Source organism: Eleginops maclovinus, chromosome 3 (assembly GCF_036324505.1).
Source record: "Eleginops maclovinus isolate JMC-PN-2008 ecotype Puerto Natales chromosome 3, JC_Emac_rtc_rv5, whole genome shotgun sequence".
Classification (NCBI taxonomy): domain Eukaryota; kingdom Metazoa; phylum Chordata; class Actinopteri; order Perciformes; family Eleginopidae; genus Eleginops; species Eleginops maclovinus.
Window position 1 is genome coordinate 6319462 of NC_086351.1, and position 20085 is coordinate 6339546.

Below are 20085 nucleotides of genomic sequence, written 5' to 3' on the forward strand. Positions count from 1 at the left end.
CAGATTTAACAATACACCTTCCTCAGTTGTTTATTTACATGAAGACACATATTTTGTATGAATTACAAGTTTTTTCACAGTGTTGAACTTTGCAACTGAGGCCAACTCAGAGAATTTATGCGACATTTAAAGAGTAGTAATTTTAGAGGTTTGTTTTTTGCATGTTGAGGAAGCATAATAGCCCACAAACTCATTGACCGGTGCATGAAATCACTTATTTAGCTCCTTCTACTAATACAAAAAACTATTTTCAGATTGTTCTAATGTGATTTGTGTTACCGTGGGAATTAGAACACAGAAAAAGCTTAAAATTAAAATGTTCATTTATTTCACATAGTATAGCGTCATCACAATACATGAAATCAATCATCCATCACAGTTCTGATGTGCAAGTGTTTATTTTAGGTGATTAATAATGACTAGGTTAAGAGGATCTCAGGGTCTGTTTCAAGAAGGAACTTCATAAAGTTACCAAAATAACTTGTAAAATCTGGAACATGAATATTTCGAACGCGTTTAACTCGGCAAACAGATCGAGATAACATGACAGGGTTCCCTCATATCAGTCCTGATATAGACAAACAGGCATGTACATGTGGCAATAGAAATGGAATTTGGTCTTGTTTATCTGTTTACTCGTATTGTTCTCAACCGTCACCATGTGAGCAACTAACCAAGACAAGTTGAAACCGATGTATGCATGCTTGGAATGGGTACATTTTGTTTTTGTGAATCCTGCTGAACAAAGCCAAACTAAATACAAAACATGATCAATAATTTTGGGCAGGACTGAAACTGTAGGTGGAAAACATGCAAGTTTCAACCATTCTCTGAAAATGTCTTATCGTATTCATAAGGAATACTTTTATTTAAAATCGATGGCAAAAAACATGGTTATAATCGTGGCATATTTTCACGTTTCCGAGTCATTTCATTATTTTGGCAGTGCTTTTTCTGAATATTTTCAAATTTCCAACCAAGATATGTTCTACAATCTATCATAAAGTCAATCGAAAGATAGATTTTCAGAGGAGCGCACACAGAAAAGTTACTTTCACTGATGAAGAGTTTAATTATGCTAAGCAGCTGTTATGAGAAGAAGGACATAAACTCTTTCTGTAAAAAGGTCCCAGCCTGGGATCCAATCCAAACCTTTCTCTCTCACACACACACACACACACACACACACACACACACACACACACACACACACACACACACACACACACACACACACACACACACACACACACACACACACACACACACACACACCACACACACACACACACACACACACACACACACACACACACACACACACACACACACACACACACACACACACACACACACACACACACACACACAATCCCTTTTCAGTCTGCACACAAATCCTTGTTTTCCCATCACGAGTGAAACCAAAAAGCGAGTTTTGGGCAGCATTCAGGTAGGGTGAGTTGAGTGGTGGTGAGAGAAAGCTTGCACTGCAGACAAGCTTTATCTACATAAGGCCATCTCTGAACATGTATGTGTGTTAGGACCAGCAGATCACATCCACCATCTTTTTTCTATCAGCAGAGAAGTGTGCCGGGGGTTGGGTTCATCTCCAGACAGATTCCTGTAAACTGACATCAAAGTTTGTCCATAAGCAAGAGGTCACAACAAGGGTTTGTTTTTCCCTCATCACATTGTTCGTGGAGAGGGACCAGCAGCTAATTATCACAGCCTTTGACCGTGAAATCCAAAAGAAAGATCCTGGACTTTTTTTTCCCATCCAGGTTCAGTTTTTCTCTCTTTGACTTCCTCACAGTCGACACAGCCTCACATTCCCCAGAAACGAATGCTTGTATTACCCTTCCATCTGAGCTTGAGCTGGGCTCCCGTGCTGTCTCACACGCTCTTGGCTGGAGCTGTCTCACAGTACGTTGGGTGCTGGGAGGAGCATGGGATTGTGGGTGGCGCGCCGGTGAGCCCCAGTGTTAGAGTCTCTGCTCTACAGGCTCTCTGGCCCTTTTGCATGTATCCTATCCTGTCCTGTCTTTTTGCCTCTTTTTGTTTTTTATTTTAGATCAGTGTCTACACAGTGTTGCGCGGCGTGCCGTTCAGTGCGACGGCCTTGGTGCAGGGCGAGCCCACCGCCTGGGAGCCCGTCGGACGTTGTATGGTTACCCCCACCTCGAACACTTCATGGATGGCCTTCCGGAAACAGTGGAAGTTGTAGTCTATTAATCCTAAGGGGGCAAGAAGAAAATATGAAATGATCAAATGAGATTTGGGCAAATTTGTCTATCTTTATCTACACAAAGAAGGTCTAAATGTTCTTGTGTTGCAAAAATATGGGGCTGACATGACCACCAAGGTGATCTGTTTCCATGTAGTTCCTCAAGAATTGTATTTATTTGTTGCATTCTTTTATGCGACTGAATTACAGGATCATTATCCCGATGATCAAAGAAAGCGATAAAAACAAAGAGCGCTCACTAAATATATTTGATGTGTTCATAGTGTCAATATGCTTAGTCATGCTAGGCTCCTCCTATATGTCAGTTGAGATGCTTTGCAATATCAAGGAAAGTGAGGAAAGGTAGTACAGTAGTAGAATCTCAAGATCTATTCACTTCTTATGATTTCCAAACATCATTTCATATGCCTTTTCTATTATGAATCTGTATACATTTGCTGCTCATGTTAATTGAAATGTTCTATTTACATTCATATTCTTACTAAATATACTTGATGCTTATTTTAACTTTAATTATATTTCAAACATTTTTAACTCGTGTGATGCACTGCTGCTGGAACTAAACAATTTCCCAAATGTTGGATAAATGAAGCATCTATCTATCTTCCAACATCCCCATATTAATTTGTATCCACCATAAATAAGGTGCTATGTTCCATCAATAACAAAAAAACATTAAAGATGAATTTATGTCAAATGTGTTATAATGTCATTTAAAAATGAACCCAACAAACTAACAAACGATTCAGACAAAGAATAATTAAAGAGGCTCTCAAAGTCATCACCAGGTATACTACTGACAATAATACAATTAATTGAATCATGCTTATATTAGTCTTGCATCATATGTATTTATATATTTATATTCATTATTAATATTATAATTATTCAAAAAAGTGTCTTGTAAGTCCGTATACTCATAAGTGCAATACTAAATTGCTACATTTCCCCTTTAATATGCTTAATTACAACACATTTTGTACATCTTTCCTTTGACTTCATACACTAAATGAAGATAAACACTCTAGGATAATGCAGAAGTAGAAAAACACTCGACTCAGAGCCATATCACAATTAGCCTAATGAAGTCAGCGTGCTCGGGGATCACGGGTTCCTCTGACAGGTTACCTTTGCGCTCGAAGCTCTCCTCCCGCAGGATGCAGACAAGGGCCAGGAACTTGGTGACCTCCTTCAGGTAGAGCACGGTGGTGTTGTTCAGCTTGATGATGGCCATGGACTCCTTGTCGTAGGCACTGCCGCTGCCGTCCTCCCTCAGGCTGTCGGGGAAAAAGCACAATAACACCACAATGTTCAGGGGGAAGTGAGAATTTAATTACAGCTTGTGAACGTGGACTAATGAAGCTAATAGAAGCATGGATTGCGTTTTTGCTTCGATAAAAGCATCTTAAGACAACACAGGGGCGTATTTGATCACTTTAACATCATTACAAAAAATGTTTTATAGTGTATTTAATGTATATCTACTCCAAAGAAACTCTTCCCTAGGTCTTTGATGATTTCAACCTATCAAATGTTATTTATTTAGCACTTTGCACACACAAAAGTGCCTCCCAAACCACAAACAAAACCAAACAAAAATAAATAAAAACAATTTCAACCCCCCTCATGATCCTTATCCATGATCCTCTTTATTATATAATTTAGCCTGTAAAAAAGCCAATTGTATCTGAATGACAGGAAGAGCTGTAAACAACACTGACCTCCATTACTAATGATGACACAAACCGAACACGCACTCACCCGTAGATGCAGGACACGTCGATGACCACGTCGATCATGTCGCAGCACAGTTCGTAGGACTGCATGTCCACAGGAGAGCTGTCTGTGGCGATGTAGATCTTACTGACCACATCGAACAGGAAGGCCTTCTCGATCCCTGAATTCTGTCAGGGACGAAACACGAGGAGGACAGAGAGGAAGGGAAGAGGAGGAGATGAAGGAAAGAAACAAATGTTAGAAGAGTTTTATATGGGGAAGACACCGGGCATTTAATGTTAAGACGATGTGAAGGCAAATGCTTTTGGACCAATGTAGCAACAGAGGTATTACGAGGGAAATAACTAAGGTTTGTCCTTCAATAATCATTCCATCAATGAAGGGACTATGGTCAAATCTATTCTTATTCTGAGGCGAATATTGACATAATAAAACTGCCTCTGAAAGATAAATGTATAATTAAACAGCAAATATTTTATTTTTCCAAATTTTATGTGGTTCATTTTCAGTTACTAGAAAATATTATCATTTTAAAAATTAAACCATTAACATTTTATCTGATAAAACGCCTAATATTTGTCGTTATGCTGCTATAATGAGCTAATCACTTCTGTAATATTGATGGGTGTACTTAAATACGGTTGAGATTTGTATCGAATTAGTTTTTCATTTGATAAGATAAAAACAGACCTGTCTGAATATTTTATCCACTAACAAAATGTCTCGAATGATTTCCCCAAAAAGCTATAAATACAAATATTGAAATGGAAATATAGGACAGAGTATTCTATCTTTATTCCCCACTGCTTTAAGATAAGTAGAGGTACGCTCGGCTTCACTTTGGTGTGGTTCAAATTAAAGGGTTCACTTAATATTTAAACGCCTCTTTAATCATCCAGTTAAGGAAATGAGACAACAGAGGAAATCTTGCAAGTCATTTTAGAAAGCAGAGGCACTGTGTTTAATGAAATGCTCTTTGAAGTATTTTCAGTGCTTAATCATGAAATGAAAGATCTAAAAAAAAAGATGGGAGCTTTAGACTCTCAACCTTGTGAAAGTAAACATTAGCCTGACATTATGTGCTTTTCTTAAACAATATAAACTGTTTGAATACCGTTTGATCTTCACAAAGAGTTGGCTGTTCTCTACTTACAGAAATGAAGATGTTTAGCAGGTTCTCCAGAGTGGGAAGCTGAGGGATGAGCTTCTGCACCACCTTGCTGAAGGCCTCAAAGATGGAGTGGTCGTAAATACTCGTCAAGTAAAAGCTGAATGAGGGGGAAAAAAACAGAAAAAAGGAAGTGGATTAGCAGATACTAGCAGCAAACACTTCTTACTTCCTCAAAACTCACATGAAAGCGAGTCAAAATACACAGTCACGAGGCCACATGACCTGGAAGAAAAGGGCTGTTAACCGCAGTGTTTAGGACTGATTCACAGGAATACAAATAAAATGTTGGCAGAAAACGTCATATGATGAAATTGGACACACATGATAAAGACTTTATTGCTGACACATGCAAATAAAAAAGATGAGGAAAGAGGAAGCCAATTTTCAGCGGTAGCTCAATCTTTCGATGCATTACAGTGAAGGACAACCACACGGCAGAAAAAGCTCTGCATTATATCTGGGAGTGCTCCGGCTGTCAAACCGGAATAAACAACAATCTCACCCAACATAAAATACAGAGCAGCTTGCGCCAACAAACATCCACAGTGAAGCTGCTGCAGGACAGCCTGTTTACTGTCCTACACAACAAGCCTCTACGCAGTGTGTCAGGGCAAAGGCTGCAATTATTGATCGGTTTTATTTTTAATTAAGGCTCCAACAAACTATGTTTTGGGTTACAAAGTACACAGTTGATACCTTCTTTTATAAAATATCCTCAAAACAATTATTATCCAAAGCACAGAATGACCTCCCCTTGAAGTCTTGTCGCTGTAACTATTCAAAAGCCCAAAATATTCAACTAACCATAAGGACAGACAATGAAGTAATTCTCTTATATGACAGAAACCCACTCTGGTTCCAGCTTGTCTGAATGACTTCTCATCTTTGACAAGTATTGTGAAGCCATTGATTTTGTCTCTGTAATTTTCAAAAGCCCAAAATACACTGCCTGGCCAAAATAAAGGTCACAAGCCTGTGGGGGGCAGTGCTATGATCTGGGGTTGCTGCAGTTGGCCTGGTCAAGGTTCAGCAACGTTATGTGCCCAAAGAATGAGGTCAGCTGACTCCCTGAATATACTGAAGGACCAGGTTATTCCATCGATGGATATTTTCTTCCATGAAGGTACGGGCATGTTCCAAGATGACAGTGCCAGGATCCATCGGGCTCAAATTGTGAAAGAGTGGTTCAGGGAGCACGAGACATCATTTTCACACATGGATTGACCCCCACAGAGTCCAGACCTGAACCCGATTGAGAATCTTTGGGTTGTGCTGGAGAAGACTTTGCGCAGTGGTCCGAATCTCCCGTCATCAATACAAGATCTCTAATGCAACTCTGGACAGAGATAAATTGTGGAAACGATGCCACAGCGAATGCGTGCCGTAATCAAAGCTAAAGGCGGTCCAACGAATATTAGAGTGTATTTTTTTTGGGCCAGGCAGTGTAATATATTTACAATAACAACAGAAAATTAAGTAATCCATATTTGACAGGCTGGAACCAGAGTGGATTCTTTTCCATTGATTGCATCAATTATTGAAATTACCGACACATTTTCTTTCCATCAACCCATCGCTTATTCTCCCTTATAGCTGTATTATAGAATAATGTATTGATGACATGATAAGTCGTGCATAACAACGACCCTCGGGAGTCTAATTTGGACTGAACAGTATTCCAAAAAACAGGTCAGAGGTATTTAATTTACAGACCAAAATGAAGCAAAGCAGGAAGATAAATACTACATTGTTTGGTCTAAAAGATGACTTTAACAATGTGCATCAATTAACAATACCTTCGTGAATTACATGTATGTCTATTGAGCGAGACATCTATAATTTCAGCTCTACAAAAGGAATCGTTTCCTCAGGTTCAGAAATATTTATCTGGGATAACAATTCAATTTCAAAATATGGACCGAATGCTACGTGTGAACTTTGGCCTTCTTTCTTAAATATGTCAGACCATGGTTGAATAATAACCTCTCTGGTATCTGAAGCACGGGTCGATGTTTCTTCATTAGGAGGACAAAGAGGAATCTCACAGGAGGACAGAGTATGCAGGACACCAACACGGCTGAGATCACAGAGCCAACCAAACAATCATTTCCTGCGCTGAACTACTGGGTTATACATGGAACCATCTCTAAGACTAAACTAAATTAAGGCTTATAACTGGTGTGGTAATGATGGCTGAATATTAGTGCCTACATGTGTTTGTTAGCAAGTTCGTTTTAACACAGAATTGCTTAGAGAAATACCGAATGCATATTTTAAGCTTAGCAACTACACTGACAAATAACCAAACATCACAAGACATAAACAGAGTGGCTACATAACAGGATTACCTTGTCTTTTATTAGGAGAATTGCAAGAAACAAGATTAGAATTAACAGTTTAACATGTAGATAAGAAAGCACACACAAACATGTTGCACCGTCTTCACAAATCAGTCTGTAAGAGTGAACACATTTGGCCAGCAGCACTGTGAAGTTATGTACAGTACATGTGTTTCTTTAGGGGGATAGTTCTCAGATTAGCTCCTGTAAAACCAAACTGTTCATTCTCTATGCTACTACAATGTTTTTTATCACATGCTGACCCTTATTGTTAGCATCTGGTGTGCTGTGGTTAAAAAATACTTGCTGAAGTGTGAGGTCAGCATGAGTTTGACCGTTGATTTAAATCGTTTTTAGTCGTTCCTGCCCAAACTAACCACTCATTTTTTCATGTTTCAGATTAATTTAAGGATTAAAGTCATTTTAGAAATTGAAAAAGATGTCTATTTCTTAAAACTACACTCAATTAACCGGAAGTATATACTGTAACAAAAGCTGAAAACAGCTCATGAAATAATTATACTGTAGAGTAACCCTTTAACTTTGACCCAGTGTCTTTAAAAGATCCACACTATTTTAAAATGAGTATAAACATGAAAGCAGCACACCCTGTAAAAACAACGCCAATATGCTACGTTGTAATTTCATATGGGAATAAGCCTCCATTAATTATAGGTGTTCTAGCTCACATTTTTAGCTTTTATATTGATGGACTCTTGAGTTAGTAGGCAAAACAGAACAGGCTATTTGCATGCCCCTACAGTGATGCAGGATTAGGGAGTGATAGTGAAACTATGATGCAATATGTGCAGATAACAGGTCTATCTGTATAATAGTGTGTGAAACTTTCAATTAAACATACTTTCTATACCAATATGTGACTGTGTGGGGAGCCAGGGTATAATATTTCTTCCTAAATTAAAAAATATGTTGAATGAAGGTTACCTGAGATGCAGCTTTTCTAAGCTAGCGTCCGCCAGATCGTCGTTGGCTCTCTGATGGATGTCTCTCTGCGTCTCGATCTTGTGGTCGTCTGAGAGGCCGTCCACTTTATGGATGAAAACCTCGAAGTTGATCTCTGGATTGACTCTGTAAGCCCGCGACACTGTGAGGTGAAGTCTGCTCAGGGCCTCCACATAGTCATCCTAAGAGGAGGAAAGTCATATCTTAATACACCGATGCGATAGGCTCATACTTTCAGGAAGTGAATCGGAAAATGGCCGAAAATGCATTACAAAAAAACAAGTCTTCATGTACCTTACAATACATTTGATATCACAATTATCGTCTTCTTAAATTGAATCAATCTTCATATAACCTTCATTTCTACACCGTCAGCAGTTAAACTAATAATTACGTGTTTTTTAATACATTTGGAGGCAAGTCTCCCTCTTCTAATCTATCTTCTGCTTTGATTAACCTTCGACACAGACCTTTTGAATATTTTATTTTACCAAGATTATCATTTAGAGGTAAATTGGGATTCCAACCATGTCACAGCCGTAGACAGTATAGGGTCACACAGCGATTCCTGGCGGTAAAAAATCAACACACCCATCATTTTGGAAAATGATACAGTGACACATGCTTTTATAAGCTGAGACGAAAATCATCTGTTGCTCCAGGACAGACAGACGCCATGTTCTTTAAACCAGGAATGAGGAAATGTAACGCTACATTGTCTAGCGAAACAGCCACACAAACACACGTCTCCTCAGATATCAGTGTGTGACAGAGCGCTGCAACTAATCAAATCTGATGCACCTTGTTGTGCACAACTAAACCCTGCAATCACATCTGCTGTTTCTAATGTCCTCGCTGAGATTACTTCATGAAAGCACTTCGACGTAAAAGCCAGGGCATGTCATTGTTTTTAATCATGGCTACTCTGGCTGTCCATCAGTTACTCTCCCGGGCTTTTTAAGGGCCTTACATGAACAGTGTGAACTAAAAATAAAAGTGTGTTCTCTTTATGCGTGCACTTTCACCTTGACGAAATGGAAATATGGTATCCAGCAAGTCAAAGTCTTGAATAAGTGTATTTAAAACATGACACAAACATATTTGCATGTCTAAAGCAGGTATAACCCCACCAAAAGTGTTGCTGTGAAACCACATTTCCTTTCCATGTGACCATTAATGTTTCGTTTGTGTTTTTCACCTGAGCATCGATGACAAATATCAAAGCCCCCGTTCCTCTGAAGATCATCTCGTAGTCGAAGGTGGGGTCCAGGAAGTCCACCTGACCCGGGAAGTCCCAAATCTGGAAGTTGACGAAGGAGCTGCTGGAGATGTCGTCCTTGTAGATCTTGTTGGTGCTCTCCAGGAACAAGGTCTCGTTGGGAGACATTTTGTGGAACACCACCTAAAAAGTAAAATAAATGCTTTGATGCACAAAAGTACGAAAGAAATTCTCAAAACTAATATTATAATCACACACAGTTTCACAGGTCCCAGTTTCATATAAGTCCCAGACAGAGCTTTTGCCAAGCTGACATGCCAAAGGTGGACGAGCAGGTTATAAGAAAACAGCGGTGCTACTTTTCAGACCAAGATATACAGTTCCCTTATACAGCTTGAGACAGAGGAATCTCATACGAATGTCACCGTTCTCTGCCCTGGTAAAGCTCAACAATATGACAACGATAACTGTATTTTACATAATACTACGGCCAAAAAAAACCGTCTCTGGTGTCGATTAATCACAGTCGAGATTTCTGAAAAGACTAGAAATCCTCCTTACTACTTTTCTTTTTCTTACAAATATAATCAAATATTTTGGGTCAGACATATTGTGCAGCACCTTGAGTGTACTGCCTCATGTCAGCATTTGTCTTTTGCTTAGTTTAATTGTTTATTAGGATATAGTACTCATTTGTTACACATTCTTCAATCTCATTTGACTATAAAATGATGATGCATGGTGGGCAAACAATGTATATCATCACTGTCACGCAGGTATGATGTATGACTGTTATTATATATAAATGTTATCTTTCAGTGTGTTTATGTGACCATGTGGTATGTTGCAAAATTGCCTGTATCTCAATAATGTTCTCACGGTTATTCCAATGAATTATTGTTTATTCTCTGACTCAAGCTCATCATTAGGAGTCACGCACTGACAAATAAATATTGCAAGCTCATTTTAATGCCAAAAATATCTCTACATTTACAGCATTTTTCAGCTGAATGCTCAAACAGCAGACAGTAGCTTTAAAAAGTGAAGTGTGGTTAAAGGTATATTGGGCTTTGGTACACTGAATACAGTAACAGGGGGGAAACAACCTGCAGAGGCTGAGGGTGAAAGACATTGGAGTGTTTCTTTTCTACTTCAATTTGGAATCAGTGTGCGGGCCACTGAGGTCACAGGCCAATGAACCAGCAAAAAGCCAAATCACATGTTTTTCAGCCAGTACCGGGGCTTACAGGGGACATTAATCCGAGACCTGGCGGTGTTTGGATTATAGCAAAAACAGTACAAGTGTGCACGTAAGTACAGAAAACTTCTCTGCTCTTGTTGGAGGATTGGCTCCTGGCGAGTCACGCTCTAGGCAGTCTGATTCTACTTCCCTTTTGATTTTGAACATAAATAATAAAATATCAATGACAGCACCACTGCTGCTCATCTATTATTCACCCTCAGGGTCCGTCGGAAAGAGGTTGACTTTGATGAATTTAAGTGAAACAGCTAAACTTGCAGTCAGAAGTTAGATGGATCACGAAAAAGAAAAGGGCCAACAAGGAAGGTAGGCAACAACGCCAAGTGGCTCCAAAAGTCCCAGGTACACTGCATGTCTATTGGTTTAATTAAGCCCAAATAAGTCTGAATTGATATCACTAATGTACGATGTTGACAAACCTGTTTAAAGATCTTATTTTAAAAGCTTTAATATTTTACTTCATATTGTGCTCACATGGTTTAAATTTAAAATGAGGTAGTACTGAAGTTTCGCACACGAGTACACATTAATCATTATTCTACTACAGCTGTATTTCCTGCATTTCTTTTATATCATACGTGGACCATCTCACCTTGTTTGAACACAACCTTCAAACGCATTATTAAACCTTTAAGAAACATCCAATACATGATGCAGTAGGGGACAAAATAGAGGTTATATTCCCCACAACAGCTATATATGTATTAAGTGTGACTACTGTTTAAGCCTTCGTCTGTTAAGTAAATTGATCACAAGACAAACTGCGTCAGGATCTGCTGTTGTAGCACATCTATAACATTTTCTAGGGGAAAGCCTGTGAGAGTTGGTGCTCTGGACTTGAATGGGATCATGCTACACATGAGATGGTAAGAGGGGGGCCAGTAGAGGACCCCTAACTCCTTTATCCAGCCATGTTTTAGAGAGCATGTCGGCAACACTGCAGGTGCACTGATTTAAAACAAAGTGTTATGACTTGCAGAAAGGAAGGTGTGGTCCGGTCATGTGAGAGCATCAGACCTAGCTGGGTGGGACTAAGATACATTTAGCATGTTGGACAAGTTGTTAACCAAACAGTCACATGCTTTTATTATCATGTATCAGTAAGGATGCACCCAGCGAGCTACTGTCCACCTGGTTAATAATTCACTACTACAGCTGCACAAATGTTAGCTAACACTGAAGCCTAGCTAGTCATTAGCTGCAGGGGGGGGATTTAATATCAGTTATTCCACTCATGTGGCTAGCTATCTGCTGGTTCATAGCTATCATCACCTACGACATGCTAAACTAGCTATCCTGGCTAACGTCCCATTGACTTGTTTAAGGCAGAAGGGAAGCTCGCCTCAACAAGCTACTAGTTCAACATCTCTGTTTACCTTCTGTATGGATGATTTGCCACTTCTTCTCAGACCCATGAGCAGGATCCTCGGTTTGCTGTCGGACGGCGCCGGGCTGTCCTCGATGTCGGCCTCCTCTTCACCATAACCGAAATCTTTGGGGAACGAGTCCGCAACCCCGTAGCTGTCAGCCAGCTGTTCCACCTCGTACTGAATCGACATTTTGACCTATCGCTTCCCCTCTTCCCCCCCTCTTACTTGTTGGTCACTACACCCTTGATCGTGTCGGACAAACGGTACGCACCACAAGCTACCGTTACACAATGAAAACAATTTGTCAATAATGCTCAGGCTACTTGGACACACCGAGCGTGATCCCACACATTTCCTTAGGATTTCCTCTCGCCCTTTGTTCCCACCCCTTGATTTTGATTGGCTGCCTGAATTACAAGACAATATGTGATTGGTCGAACCGTCCTGTCACTCTATTGAGGTTTGTCGCTGTCACCTGACTAGTACTCAGACCTGTTTCGTGACCTATCACCCGAATAAGAAGCAGATACACAATCTTGACACAATCGTTTGAATCCTTTGAGTTTTTAGCAAAAACTCATAATGTGTACATCATATTTGCTGTAAAATAAGGGACCATTTGGTTAAGGTAGTTAAAAACGCTCTATATAGAAATTGGGTTGTGCTTGTGTTCTGCAATATCACCAGCAGATGGCGGCAGTAACCACTTCAGTGAAGTAGCAACTTTCAAGGTCTGTGTAAAATGTCGGAATGAAGTTTCTCCATCGGGTGTGCGTTCAAATTAGGTAGATTTGCAGTGATGGAAGAAGTATTCAGATGCTTTACTTGAGTAAAAATACAAATACATTATTGTCAAAATACTTAATTACAAGTAAAAGTCCTGCATTCAAATTATTACTTAAGTACAGGGTAGTATCAGCAAAATGTATATATAATGTGTATATAAAAGTAATCATTGTGCAGAAATAAATCCTCTGTGTGTATAATTATATTTATATATGACATTTCTAGATACTATTGTTGAATCAAGTAGCCTTTTACTCATCTAGACAAACAAAGATTAAGATTAAAATGACATTATTTCACTTTTAAATGTATTGGAGTGGAAGTATAAAGTAGCATAACATGGACATACTGAAGTAAGGCACAAGTACCTCAAAATTGTTCTTAAGTACAGTACTTGCCACGTCTGCTTTATTTTTCCGAGGCACCCGAAGGCATCACCCTGCCCACAAGACCGGTTGCTGCTTGAAAGGTGGTAAACGAAACTGAACTTTTCATAAGCTTGTCGTGGGGTCTCAACGTTTCGTGCTATCAAACGTTATTAAAAAAAAACCCAGAACATTTATAAGAAGAGAATCAACATTACAGCCTTCAACACCATGGCACATCATAGAGTAAGTGTGTCTTCTGTCGCTTTCTTAATTCTTTGCAGAAACGGTTATCCACTTTAGTATGATGCAAGCTATCCAAGCTAACCGTAGCCACCTGGGAAGTTACATGGTGTCAATCAGTGAGTAGCCTGACCACCTGGGACAGCTCATTATGTGGTTTGTAAATGCTTGTGGATAAATACATGAAAAGTAATGTCAATTTGCCAACTACTGCTGCTTTATATGTCTTGTTCGTGGAGTCTAAATAACTATTAAGCAGGACATGCAAGTAAATGAACCACTGTGTAGTGTTAATTCATATAAATAGATAGCTACATACAAATTAAATGAAAACTATAAAAAAAAATATCAATGCTTTTTGGCATCTTTATTTCTATGGGGATTTTAGTTAACTTCATCTCACTGTTATGTTAGTGATAAAATGTCATGATTTTTTTCCTACAGGCTCCTGACTCCAAAAGGGAACAGTTCCGGAGATACCTAGAGAAAACTGGTGTTGTCGACAGTCTTACCAGTGGTATGCCATCTCATTTTTTACCTCCAATGGCCAATATTTACAAACTTCACTTGCAATTTTCAACACAGATCCTTTGCACAATACAAACATTTCATCATCTAATGGCAGACGTTTAAGTTTTTATAGTCAGGTTGATTGCCAATGTTACTTACCAAGCAAAAAGTCTAAATAATGATTCATTTTGGAATTATCTAAGCAAAGAACCCTAGTAAGCAAGACCAGGTGTTCAACTATTCTTCTGTTTCTGTATTAGATTTGGTCAATACACAAATATTGTAAGCCCATATCAGCATTGTCCACAATTCCTGTATAATTTTATTCATCTCTTTTTTCTTTTTTTTCAGTTTTGGTGGCTTTGTATGAACTTCCTGAAAAGCCCAGCAATTCCCTGGAGTATCCTTCTATACATTGATTGTTCTGTGATTTGCAGAAATTGTATTTTTATTTTAAATTCAGACCTGACTGAAGTTCAAGTCCACCAACAACACTCCATCAAAACTGACAGGAAAGAGAAATGTACATATGTTATTAATCGAGGCCACTGCTTGCTTTAGAACCCTTAACCAACTCCTCCTCAGATTTGTGAAGGAGCATCTCAATTCTGTGGGTCAGACGTTAGCGGAGTCTGAGGCTCTGCAGCAGGAAGTGATTGAGTTAAGGCAGAGGTGTGCTCGTCTGGTAGAGGAAAACAAAGAGCTTAAATCAAGGGTAAGCTTCTGCTGGTGGCTATGGTATAAGTTGTGTGCGTGTTAACATAACGTAGTGTAACAAAGATGCTCTTTCTCCTCCTTCTCTCCAGCTGCAGCCTAATGAACCTGAAGATAAATCCTCAAATGACAAGTGACGCCGAGGTTACAGCAGCGTTTTGGGCTGAATAACGTGCGGTATATGTTTATTTTGTTCACCTAAACTTAAAGGTCAAGAATTTTTTTAGGTAACTGGTTCTGTAAATCTTATTTTCTAATATGTTTCTTAGAATTTAACTTATTCTGTACATGTATGTATATAAGTTTGTTACTTGTTTGTTACGTCTTTATCTTAGTTTAACTAAGAAAACTCACTTCTATACGACTGGATAAGTCAGTTCTTAAGACATGGGACTTGAAGTTATTTTGGTGTCTGTAACGTAAAATAACAGAAGTGTTCATTTTATTTTCTGTCATAGTAATAAACACACATGCACTGTGTCATGGCAAAGTGTGACAAAGACACTTGTACTTTATTTCCAACGATCTGATGTAACGGAACAATTGTTAAATAAAGCAGTCTTCTAACCATTGTTGTAACGCTGATTGAACTCCATTCCAAAGAGCTGTACCAGGAGAAACAGGATGATTCTGTGGTCAGATACAGCTGTATGTCAATATTGTTCCTTTACATTTTATACAAATGCAAAATGAAGAAAATCTTCTCATGAACAAACATATATATTTTAATAATAACAGGAAGACGGACAAGAAAATGTCATGTTATTTTGACCAGGTTTAATCTGAATACATGTGGAGTCAAAATGATCAAGCCAGAGAATAATCCAACAGTGTTGATTTGCTCAGCAAACTGATAGATGTGTAACAAATCTCCCATGCCCTAAAAAATACAGAAATCAAATGAAACTTCATCAACCTTACACAAAATTTCCTGGAAATTAAGTCTTTACAAATGTACACATTGCTTTAGGACAGCATTTGCCTACCATACCATGCTACTGTACATTTTAAAAAGTAACATGTCAAAGTGCAACTATTTTCAGAAATAAAAATGACACAATAGCTGGTAGCCTAAAGAAGTTCAGTTGCCAAATATACTGGCATTTCTCCAGCCTGAAAACACAACTTGAGACTGGGCCAGTCGCAGGCCTATCTAATCTTGTGTTAAACCAGTGAGATGTTTCAAATGTTTTATGTTAATTAGGTAGCAACTCAAGCAGTTTGTCACATTAGAAAATAGTTTATTCCAAAACAGTTGAAAAAGTACATAAAACATACTATAGAAGTCCTCTATTGTAATATGTCAACAAAAAACAGTATACATGTCATTTCCATTAGCTAAATCACTGGGGTTTAAAGCATGCCACAATGTTATACTAAATGTTAAGAACAAAAACAAAGTATGAGCCAGCTCTCACCAATTATGATGCAGCTTAGAGTGCTGTTAGTGTAGATATGACGGTCGCATCAACACAACATTTGAAGTTTAGATTTGCAGATCTGCTCGCCTGCTGCTTGCATTGCTTGCCATGGATGTTTTGCAGTTGGAGGAAGGGGGTCTGGGGTTGTGCCTGGATCCTGAGCTGGAGTCATACAGAGACTCCGGGCTGGAGGGCCGGCTTTGAGGTTTGCCGTCTGATTTCTGAGTGGAGGGAGGTCCTTTGCTGGCTCTTTCCCCCCCATGTGAATCAGAGTCAGAGCTTTTACCCTCCATCACTGTGGAGCATTGACCCCTCCACGGCCTCCTCGATGCACTCACTGGCAGCGTGGGGAAGGAGGAAGCGTCAGCTGCCTTCTGTGGGCTTTTTGGAGAGTCCGGGCTCGTTCTTCCACTGCCACCGTCCTCTTTACTCTGAAGATGCAATAAGTCCTCAGCCTCCTGCTTTGGATTCATGAGGGAGTTGCAGCAGGGCTCGTTGGTGCCATTACTCTGTGGGGGGCTACGAGCTAAACATCTGGACTCATCCAAATCATTCTTCTCACCCTGAGGACATAGAAAAGACGAAGGTTTGATAAGGTTTGGGTACATAATGGTGCCCTGCATCCTCTCCAGCATGAGGTTGTAGTCACTGGGTGCAGAGGCAATGGTTGCTTTCCGGGGAGCGCTGCTGCACATCTGCACCACAGATTCTTTTTTACACCTGTTGGCGTAGAAGTCATCAAGTTCATCATTCTCGTCTCTCAAGTGAGGGTAGAAGTCCAAAATGCCCTTTTTTAACTTCTTGTAACCCAGATGCGTGATCTCCAGGATGTTAAGGAAGAGGGAGATCGCAGCAATGCACTGCATGAACACCATGAAGACACTCTTCTCTGTGGGTCTGGAAACATAGCAGTCCACAGCGTTGGGACACGGATCCCGTTCACACTTGAAGAGTGGGTAGAGGTGAAAGCCATAAAGGACATACTGTCCCGTCATGAAGGCCACCTCAACCACAGAGCGGGTGACAACGTGGGCCACATAGGTGCGCAGCAGAGAGCCCCTCAGGGGAGCTTTGTTCAGCTTCCCCTGATCAAGCTGCTTCATTTCCCGCTCAATCCTCTTCCTGGCTTCTGCCAACTCCACATCCACCCACTCCAGCTCCCTCCGCAGCAGAGCCTTCTTCTTCTGCCGTGTCTTCTCCAGTGCCCGCAGCCTGTAGAGAGCATGGCCCATGTAAACCAACGAGGGAGAAGACACAAAAATGACCTGCAGCACCCAGTAGCGGATGAGGGAGATTGGGAAAGCGTGGTCGTAGCACACATTTCTGCACCCCGGCTGCTCAGTGTTGCATATGAAGTCCGCCTGCTCGTCGTTCCACACATCTTCAGCTGCCACGCCGAGGACCAGCATGCGGAAGATGAACAGGATGGTGAGCCAGATCTTGCCCACCATAGTGGAATGGATATGCACCTCCTCCAAAATCCCCCCGAGGAAGTTCCAGTCCCCCATCTTCACTCTGCCATTATGACTTTAGAAAACGACACAGGGGGATGAAACAATTACAAAAGCTGCTGAAACTATTTAAAATGTGAATAGAGTACAATGAACATACACTAACAACATAAGAGTACATCTTTGAGCAAATAAATTGGATTTTAGTACAAACGAAAAAAGGCATATTGACAATCCAAGCTGCCTTTTCAGATTAGAAATGTCATCAGAAAATTGAACAATTTTAATTAATTGTTTAGATTTTGCAGTAACAATGGAATTATCAATAAAGTACAATACCTCTCAATTTGAAAAATGAAACCTTAACTTGTAAAAAAAAAAAAAAGCTTAAAAGTGAAAAAGCATTAATGTTACATATTTGCAAAAAAAAGGTAAAGTAGCAGAAAGAGGAACGCTTGTACATCCACTGATATGTCCCCTCGGCTGGTCAGCTTTCCAGTTTTGTCATAATAAAACTATTCCCCTCAGCTGTTCCGTTATATAACCCGACCACACAGATCCGATCACTTGGCGTCCCCATTTACCTTGCAGCGGCGTGGACAGACTGCCGGTGGTGACTTAAATCTCCTCGGGTCATGCAGCCCTAACACGGTCACCAAAAAAGTTTTTAAAAATCGTTAGCACCCTCCACATGAGTCCCTGTGCATCGCCTAAACCTCGGTGACCCGCTTCTGCCTCTGTGTTGCCAGACACAAAGTGGGAGCAACTGAGTTGTTGAGGGAAGGCTGCCAACATCATCCTGACTGGAGCTGATCAATACACACAGCTTCACTGAGGCATTTAGATCATTGCCTCACAGTGATGGGGCTTGTAACATTTGTAACAGAGACATTGACCTCACTTTTCTGTTTTTCCGACTGTCTTTTACATTTTCCACACGGAAATAGTGAATGTGGTCAACAGCAGAATTTCTAACTCACTAAACATCCTTTTTATGTATCATTTGGGTTTGTACATCAGGTGTGGGTGAAAATACCAAGACTATTTTTCCAGACTAAGACCATACAGTCTATTTGCTTCATGTGTAGAAACAAAGAGAAAACAGTAGTCTGTGTTGTTCACACAGGGCTCGATCGATCAATAGTTTTCTGCTGTAGCGAAGTGATCAATGGGTCATCATGTCCCTGCTGCTCCTATCTGGGTGTAATTAAGTTCTCATGCACTTTACACATTGTTTTATCCCCTTTACAAGAAATCTATCCAATGGATTAGTGTCCTTGCAAACTGCTGCATGGCTTTTTCACACAACGTCCCAGTCTAAATACCTTTAAAGGCCCCTGTGTAATGAACATGCTTCAAACTATCTAAAAAAAAAGTAGCAGGATCTGGTTTAATTTGTCTTAACAGGATTCAACCCACCAGCTCAGTTCTGATGTTTTTCACCCGTCTGATAATTTGATGCTGAACTTTTCGCTTCTGACCTAAAACTGGGATTGATTCAAACCAGTCTAATACCGACACATTAGGGTTGCAGAGGGTCACACTAGGGTAGCATAGTGGGAAAATCCCAATGTTATTTCCCCTCTTTTCAATCAGAAAAAAAAATCCATTTTAGCCTGTACATCAACCCCGGGACATTCCCTGGCATACTGTCGAAAAACAGTTAATTGATTCAGTATATAAAATGAACAGTCTTGGCAAATATATACCTATTATTTCAGGCGGTTATGAAGGATTTTGGTAAAATACCTTATATTTGTTGCTTGTTATTCACTTGGATGTTTGACCTTCACTGTGCAGAATGTACAGATGTTAACTTTGATAGTAGAATTGACCACAATATGAAGTTTAGTGTTGGAGACTTGATACTCTAGTACACTTCCACTTCTTATTAGTATAAGACATCTGGAATCCAGCAGTTAAACGTCTGAGATGTATGTTTCATGTGAGAATTGAACCATTCTATCATCTGTGTTTTTGGTAAACATGAACATAGCCTGACCTCAGCCTCAGCCAATCAGAGGTGGGGTAGGGCGGTTCATGACTATGCCATTCTAGAAAATAAATAATACCCTTCCCCAGGCATTCATAGTGAGAGATATCCTGTATAGCCGTGAGACAATTGGCAGTATTCTTCATGATTAGCTTCATTTCTGACTTTCCCATTGGCACTCATACAGCATTTAAGGTCTAAAAGAATTACAATTTTACAGGGTAATTGATTAGAGGGTCTCATAAACTTTACTTTGTATGAAGTGCAAGATGTTTAGCAGTTGATGCTACTGTATCT

At 39.8% G+C, this 20085-nt stretch overlaps 3 protein-coding genes across 4 annotated transcripts; 1 reads left to right on the forward strand and 2 right to left on the reverse strand.

Annotated features, from left to right (window-relative positions):
* Window positions 1–305: 305 nt before the first annotated feature.
* On the reverse strand, window positions 306–12838 carry rragca (Ras-related GTP binding Ca). The gene is made up of 7 exons (XM_063878894.1): window positions 12312–12838; window positions 9654–9857; window positions 8438–8637; window positions 5136–5250; window positions 4007–4149; window positions 3374–3522; window positions 306–2234 (listed from the first exon to the last, which is right to left on the reverse strand). Exons 1-7 carry the CDS (start codon window positions 12492–12494, stop codon window positions 2080–2082), a joined length of 1149 nt encoding a protein of 382 aa, XP_063734964.1. The 5' UTR covers window positions 12495–12838; the 3' UTR covers window positions 306–2079.
* A 674-nt stretch (window positions 12839–13512) lies between these two features.
* On the forward strand, window positions 13513–15491 carry LOC134861589 (c-Myc-binding protein-like). 2 transcript variants are annotated; one of them, XM_063878898.1, is made up of 5 exons: window positions 13513–13702; window positions 14144–14216; window positions 14561–14609; window positions 14795–14924; window positions 15016–15491. In XM_063878898.1, the coding sequence occupies exons 1-5, from the start codon at window positions 13688–13690 to the stop codon at window positions 15058–15060; spliced, it is 312 nt and encodes a 103-aa protein (XP_063734968.1). In that variant the 5' UTR covers window positions 13513–13687; the 3' UTR covers window positions 15061–15491. The 2 variants fall into 2 exon arrangements, with proteins under 2 accessions (XP_063734968.1, XP_063734969.1); XM_063878899.1 differs by lacking the exon at window positions 13513–13702 and adding an exon at window positions 13934–13967.
* A 901-nt stretch (window positions 15492–16392) lies between these two features.
* On the reverse strand, window positions 16393–18555 carry gja9a (gap junction protein alpha 9a). The gene is made up of 2 exons (XM_063879500.1): window positions 18380–18555; window positions 16393–17871 (listed from the first exon to the last, which is right to left on the reverse strand). Exons 1-2 carry the CDS (start codon window positions 18430–18432, stop codon window positions 16410–16412), a joined length of 1515 nt encoding a protein of 504 aa, XP_063735570.1. The 5' UTR covers window positions 18433–18555; the 3' UTR covers window positions 16393–16409.
* Window positions 18556–20085: the final 1530 nt, after the last annotated feature.